Here is a 7,550-nt window from a genome sequence, read left to right on the forward strand (position 1 = left end):
AAGTGCACAATATGTGAAATATAAGTTGCTGAGTTGGTCCAGTGTTTCAGCTATTTTGCATGAATCGAAATTTATTATATTTCACATACAAAAGTTAGTACAGAACATGACCAATANAACGTCTCATCCTTGTTGTATTTTGAACAGAGCCTCTAAAGATACAGTATATGTAATTACGATAATAAATTTATCTCTGAATAGATGAACACTAAGGACTTTGAGATATAAAAATTAGTAACAACATGTTTGGAAAATATATCTACTTCACTAGCTTTAAAAGCTGTAGTGTATTCAAACTAGTTATTAGATAATGTCAATTGTGTTTTTCTTTTGGAATATGTTTCTCCCCACCTAGCTGAAAGAACATGCTAAATAATTAAAAAAAAAACGAACAAATAAATTTATATCTTAAGAGATTTCTTCCATTTCCTATACTGCTATATCGCGGTGACAATCGCGCTAATAATTACAGAAATACAGACACAAGGTTCCTTCTTCTCTACGAATCAAACTGTAATTACTTCGACGCTTTGTAATAACGTGACGTTAGAATATGGTATGAGTTTGCGCAGTGCTAATCTTCCTCCGCTGGAGCTGAGTTATGTTATTATTGGTCATGGAACATAGTTATGTGCTGATTTTTCGAAAATATTCTCACTGGATATAAACGTGACCTAGAATTCAATATACATGTAAATTTTACAGATAAAGAACTTCAAAATATAGACCCTGATTTATCTTTAGCCTTAAAGAATTTTCGTACACTTCTTAACTGCTTATTCAACATTTAAAGACCGCTGTTTCAGAACTACTCCACTCACTGCCTCTCTGTGCAGCGACTGAAAGTTCAGCTTCAATGTGTATTGTCTGCAACTCCTCAGGACTTCGGAGCAGCTGCTTGGATCTGCGCCTCGTATCTCTTCTTGTATTCTCCTTTCGGGTCGTACTTGTTCAACAGCCGTTCCCAGTCCTTGCTGCGCTCTTTCGCCAGGTGTGCGATGACGCGTTCTGATGTAGTTTTCTGTTTCTCAGTGCATTTTTCACAACCTGTCAGCAGTGCGTCCGGAATTGTTTCTGTAACAAACGAAAAACCGTTCTAGCATTTAGGATCGAAAAGCTACTAAATCCGAAAAAAAAATCCTGAACTTTACAATCTTTGCCTGTGCGTGACTCTTGTACCGTCTGAAATGTTCAGGACAAGAGTTACCTGAAGAGGAAAACTGAGGCCACCCGCGAACATTCCAGATTTCTTCCTAAGGGCGACGTGCCTATAAAAGGAAGCAGGCAGTGCAGTGCAGTAGTCGAGCGGAGTTCGATGCAGGTCAGAGGAGTCAAGTGAAGTTGGTAAGCGAAGTACTGTGACCAGCAGTGCTGCCATCAAGTAAGGTGTGAACAAACAACTGAACTGAGGCTGCGCCATAGCTCAACCGGTTAGTCACTGGCTTCCCACCGCGGCGACCCGGATTCGATCCCGGGTCTAGTCAAGTGGGATTTGTGGTGGACAAAGTGGCGCTGGAGAGGGTTTTCTCCGAGTACTTCGATTCCCCATGCCAATCTTCATGCCACCAAATTCTCCATTATCATAATCACCCAGGGCAGGCTACAATAGGCTAATCAGTGGCCGCCGTGCCGAGTGGACCCAGTTGGACTCCACCCCCAACTAAGTGAATTAAAAAAATTAACAAATTAACTGAAAGCTTGCACTGAACATAAGTGGTTACGGAAGAAAATCCGCAAGCGAAGAGATCGTGAGGACCAGTACCGGTTCTCACGGTCTCTTCTCTTGCGGATTTTCTTATTTTTCTTTCTATCCTGAAGATGGAGGCGATACCTTCCTCCGAAACGTCGGTTAACACCACATCTACACAGTGCCACATCCCAGAAGACTGCGTTCTTCATTTATTTTCTGATTCGGATCTGAAATTCTGACAGTGGTGTTTATGAAGTGTTATGCCTTTAGGGATATTACTCCGGTCTACGTTGCGTTACATCGCAGAACGTAGAATTCTTCAGCTACTTTTCCAACTGATCGACTACTATATCCTCAAGAAGGACCCAGTTCTATGAATTTGGTCATTCATCGAGCCAAAGATGAGGAACCGGTAGGAGAAGAGATTCTTTCGATAAGCACGAAAGTGGTCAGACATTGTATTTACTTACATCTGCTACTGTACGGGTGTGACTAGTGAAAGTGATTGCCTTGGGACACAAACCAGGACATTCACCCGTCAAACCACTTGCGCTTTCCCTTAAACAAGACACTCCCGTACACACAGTGTCAACAAGGCAGCAACAGAACTTTGTACAGTGTGAGCCTTCAGCGAGTGACGGTTATTTAGCTGGCAAGAAATACGTGTTAGGATCTACGTTCTGTTATATTACGCCATCAGGTTCAGACCGGTTGGTGTAGTGGCTTGTATTCGGAAGGGGCTTGGTTGAATGTCGTCCGGGACACTGAACAGCCTGATTATATTTTTTCGCAGATTCCCTTAACCCTTCATGAAAAATATCGCCTGTAATCCGAGACACTGAACGCGTCATGATGTAAACTACCCCGCACCCATATATAATATGAAGTAGACCTCAAATAATTTCACCTGCGGGCAACAATGTCTTCTCTACTGGTGTGAACGGTGAACACCGGCACTAAAAGGCACAACTCAAGTAGTTTCTTGAAACTCGGTATTAACAGCACACCGCAGAACATAACCATAAATTATTATTTCAAAATATGGTGGGAGTGCGAAATTTTGAAGTAGGAGCTGTTTTAGTGCTGTGATATATAGATCACATGAATGTTGCCTAGTAATGGCCTACTGAAAAATTGAAACGTCTGCTCGGCCCAGCTTCTTTACAGTACAAACCAACATGGTGACGCGACTGCGCGAACATTGTGTTTGGATTTCCGTTAGACATGGCTGGCCGATGAATCATCAGAGCTAGTTACATGAAATTTGGCGTCGAGATAAACCTACCTTAATCAATATGAAACATTTGGTAACCTAAAATTTTCGAATTTATAGACGATAAATAACATCTGAAAATTATTGGGTTATGGATAGATTACTTAAAACTCAGAACATAAGTAGACCACTTATTTATATAAAAATATGCTTTTGTGTATAGGTGCAAGTATTTACAACACAGTAAAAAAAAGTAAATGTATCCCTGTACCAGGCTGTGAAGGCCCATAGGGGTGTGAGACGTTGAGGGTCCCACATTATCTAGACAATCGGCTCAAAGATGGCGGTAAGGTTGTCAGCCTTATGCGCCGGCCGCCCTTTACTCCCCAGGAAAATTATTTAATTAATTCCTGGTACTCATTTCTGTTAGGGGCTCAGTAAACCCCAGGGCCTAGTGCGGCTGAAATGATTAGGTCAACTGAAAAAATCCAATGACCTCATCAGGATTTGAACCCGCGAGCTTCCGGCTTGTAGCGTAGCATCTCAACCACTACGCTCCCGCGGTAGGATATGCTTTTATATGTTTCCCAGAAGTCAGTGATAACTAACCAGACCAATGAGAATAGGCTTCCTTTGTTTTTGCTCTGTGCTCAGGGAGAAAAGAAAAATTACTTGAATGATCGAAGATAATGAAATGGACAAGAAACGTGGCATGCAATGGAGCGAAGAGAAGGTCATACACAATTTGGGGGAGGGGGTGTATCGGGAGAAAACAATCACTAGGAAACTTAGGGGTATATAGGCTGACCATAGTAAAGCTAGAGTTCCCATGTAGCAAAATCTGCAATAAAATTTCAGAAAATATTCTTGTTGTTAGTTGTGGTTACTCAAACTGCTTGTCACATTTCATTGTGGGATAATCGTTCCTGTCTTCTTATCTAATCTCTCTTGAACTTTGATTTACTTCCCTTCTTTCTACGATATTTCTTTTCAATCTTTTGCCTATCCTACCTTAACTTCCTTCCTCTCCATCAAATTAAAAGGCTCCCTCATCTTCGCTTTTCTGTAAGTTGATGCATAACACACATGGATCTCCTTCTATCTTCTCTCCCGAATTCCTTTCTTATCCCTTTATATCTTCATCTTACTGTCATTTATCTCACCTATCAATGCCAGGAAAGAGTGAGGATACTTCCCTTATCACGGCAACGGCAGAAGATAGTAACCTTGCAACAGCAGATCACTTGTCGGACGGAAGACAGGCTTGCGGTTATGGACTGAATTCACCCGATTCAGGATAGGAACTAAGGGGTGTAGGGGGATTGTTTCGATCATGATAATGAACCATAGGGCTCCACAGAATGCTTGGAAATTCTTGAGTAGCTGAGCCTGTGAAGAAAGGCTCGACTGCGTGAGGTTTTTGATGATTTAAGAAGAAATAGGACGAAACAAAAATAAAAAAAAAGTATTCTAACAGCAGCCTTCACGATAGTTTCACACTTTCTGATGATCATCATTGCATATTTCAATGGCGCTAATATCGCCAAGTACGCACAGACGCCATATTAGCATTATGAAGTACAGGAAACTAGAAGGCAAGACGGTGGTGTGAGTCATGCTCATACAAGATTTCATGAAAATCCCATTGTGCTCAGCACTTACTGGCGGGGCAGTCAAGAAACTCGCAGGCAAGGTATTGACAAAGGGGAGCAGGCAACTTGCACAAACAGTGATCAGCAGGGCCCGGATTTTGATGACCTGAACATATTTAAAAAATGACCTATAAAATGACCGAAAAAATCCAGAAAAAATACCTAAAGGAGAAAAGAAAGAACACTTCGCTTCCATGTTATTTATATTTCAGAAAACACATGAAGAAAAATTCCCTAAAATGGCCAAAAATGACAAGATATACTCTTAAAAGTCCAAAAATTTACCAAAAAATTACCCCCCAAATGAAAAAATTACATTAAACCTAAAAATGTCAAAAAATTACCTATAAAATTTACATTTCTGTAACCAGCAGCTCATATCCAAGATTTATATATTCAAGAGCATCGCATATGATACAAGGAAAAGAGATGACATGTCATCAAAATCCGGGTCCTGGTGATCAGTATGGCGCCAACAAGCCTCCAAGTCTACTGCTGAAATTTGGTTACAGTTCACAGAATTGGAAGTTGTCCGCGAATACAGCAGGTCCGAATTTTCCTTTCGAGTTGGTGGGTACAGGTGCACCAGTTCCTAGCAAGAGAGTGAGGTGGCTGATTCAGGGGGGAAGCCTTATCCTACCTCATAAAGAAGTTCAGTGTGTGGGGAAATAAGCTGGACACTGTGAATTTTCGCTTAGTTGGGGGTGGAGTACAACTGGGTCCACTCGGCACAGCGGCCACTGATTGGTCTATTGTAGCCTGCCCCGGGTGATTATGATGATAGAGAATTTGGTGGAATGAAGATTGGCAGGGGAAACCGAAGTACTCGGAGAAAACCTGCCCCAGCGCCACTTTGTCCACCACAAATCACACTTGACCAGACCCGGGATCGAACCCGGGCCGCCGCGGTGGGAAGCCAGCGACTAACCGCTTGAGATATGGCGCGGCCTGAACACTGTGAAACTTAAGCTCCAATTATACCGCAACTAAACCGTGTCTAAATTATCCATGAAGACACGCCGTGCATTGAGCAGCCAGCTTTAGAGAAGGAACGGTTTGTATACTCAGCGAAATCTAATATGGCGGCTGCGATATCTTATGTTCAAAGTAAAATCTAGTAATTTGTAATGCTGATGTAAGGGGCCTATGTCACTATCTGATGGTGGGACAAACCTAACAAATTTTAAAAATAAATTATGTTGGACAGTGCCCAAGCAGATTTCTACTAGAATTTCAGTTATGTTAAAGACTTTTCAAATTAACCGAAACCATTTTGTGCAGTATCCATTTATTTTGGGGCCGTTTACGAAGTCAATTGTACCTCTACATTAGTTATACTGTGCTCTGGCAGTTTTCTGAAACACAGTGTATTTAAAACGAAAGGCATTTCTGAGAATGTTCTTTTCCCCTCTTCAGGTGATTACTTATCATTGTAGTGATAGATTTGTTTATTGTTCTTATTTCTGTGTATGTGACACAGAGAAGGGGGTTAAAGGCTATTTGCACCTGAATAAAAGAGGAATTATACATCCTTTACAAAACCTTTTATTGAATTAAACAGGTTTAAACACTTTTCAAATTGTGCAGTGGACAGACTAGTGTGTAAAACTTTGAAAATAAAGGACGATGCCTCTTCCGTTATAAGCCGTTGTAAAAGAGGCTGTATACGTTTCTGTTTATATTATCACTAATCTAGTCCCCGAATTATGGAATAATATAGGTAAAAAAGGTAAAATTGTCCCTGTGCTTAACGAATTAAACATTACGCAATGAAGGCTTATGGGGGAGTGGATATATAGATCCACATTTCCTTGACCTCGGCACTAGTTGGAGGTGAGTGGTCACCTTCACGCCCTTGCCGCTTTACCCCCGGTAAAGAGCCCCCAATACCCACTGGATACGAGGCTGCGTGGACCTCAGAGCCGGTCTGGACGACGTGTAGAAGAGTAAACGATAAAATGGCTGAATAATGTAGAAAACGAAACCAGTTAGAAATATCTGTGAGTATGACGATTGTCACTTGCAGAACCATATGCCGCTGAAAGTACTCACTCTTGAGCTCCCTCGCGTCGGGTGTGCATGGGCCCTCATCCAACATGCATTTAATGTAGTTGGTCAGAATTCGATTGTTGTTCAGGATGCTCTCTACGTCCACGTTGTCGTACTTGTTGGTGTAAGTCTTCTGCTTGTCTGCAGCGGACAGCACTGCGAGCAGCAGGACCGGAAGTAAGGCGCACCAGTGTCTCATGGCGGATGTGTAGTGAGCGAGTGGGTCACGCCTGTCGTCTATATACCTGGACCACGCGCAGGACTCCCTCTCCTCCGAGTGTGACCCACACCGGCCCACAGGCAGCAGCCAAACGTCAGCACTTGCACAATACGTTCCTGCATTGCAGTTGTGTTTATAATAATAAACCTATATTCTGGACAACATATGAACTGCAGTGAGAAAGTTTCCACTGTGACTTCCGTTGCCAGGGGCAGTCTGCAGCCAGGCGTCTCTTGAGAAGCTTGCATATATTACGGGAATGACATTTCACTGGCTGCGGTTTTCACTAGCCTACTTTCCTTTCTTTGAAGGAAGGGTTTCGACTTATGAGGTCACTATGTTGTGCATGCCCTTCTTTCATTGAATAAACTGACTGACCAATACTCACGAAACTTGGTATGAATGTTGTACATTTGGAAGTAACCCTAAACTCTTGCTTCTAAGCTTCCTACAATTGGTAATAACAAAATGGCGGGCGCAAAAACTTAAGACTTACTCTAGGATCCTGAAATATAAGAATGATATTGCTGCGTAGTTCGGTACAGGGGCACAAGGTAGCGTACTCGGTTGAGGCACTATGCCACAAGCCAGAAAGTATGGGGTTAGTTTCCCGATGAAGACAATGGATATTCAACTAACCTAATCCTTCCTGGGGTTGACTCAACCTGTAACAGAAATGAGTATCAGGAATCTCCCTGGGTATAAAGGGCGGCTGGAGCGTAAGTC

At 42.2% G+C, this 7,550-nt stretch overlaps 1 protein-coding gene across 1 annotated transcript; it reads right to left on the reverse strand.

Moving 5' to 3' along the window:
- Nucleotides 1–300: 300 nt before the first annotated feature.
- LOC111868800 (ejaculatory bulb-specific protein 3-like) lies at nucleotides 301–6,904 on the reverse strand. Its single transcript, XM_023859787.2, has 2 exons — nucleotides 6,608–6,904; nucleotides 301–1,074 (listed from the first exon to the last, which is right to left on the reverse strand). The coding sequence occupies exons 1-2, from the start codon at nucleotides 6,801–6,803 to the stop codon at nucleotides 878–880; spliced, it is 393 nt and encodes a 130-aa protein (XP_023715555.1). The 5' UTR covers nucleotides 6,804–6,904; the 3' UTR covers nucleotides 301–877.
- Between the last annotated feature and the right edge of the window lie 646 nt (nucleotides 6,905–7,550).

This window comes from Cryptotermes secundus, unplaced genomic scaffold (genome assembly GCF_002891405.2).
Source record: "Cryptotermes secundus unplaced genomic scaffold, Csec_1.0 scaffold257, whole genome shotgun sequence".
Classification (NCBI taxonomy): Eukaryota; Metazoa; Arthropoda; class Insecta; order Blattodea; family Kalotermitidae; genus Cryptotermes; species Cryptotermes secundus.

Excerpts from the sequence above, each read along its gene's own strand:
- LOC111868800 (XM_023859787.2), bottom strand. The coding sequence starts at position 6,803 with ATGAGACACTGGTGCGCCTTACTTCCGGTCCTGCTGCTCGCAGTGCTG. Across the intron at positions 1,075-6,607 it reads CGACGCGAGGGAGCTCAAGA|AAACAATTCCGGACGCACTG; the intron begins GTGAGTACTTTC and ends CGTTTGTTACAG.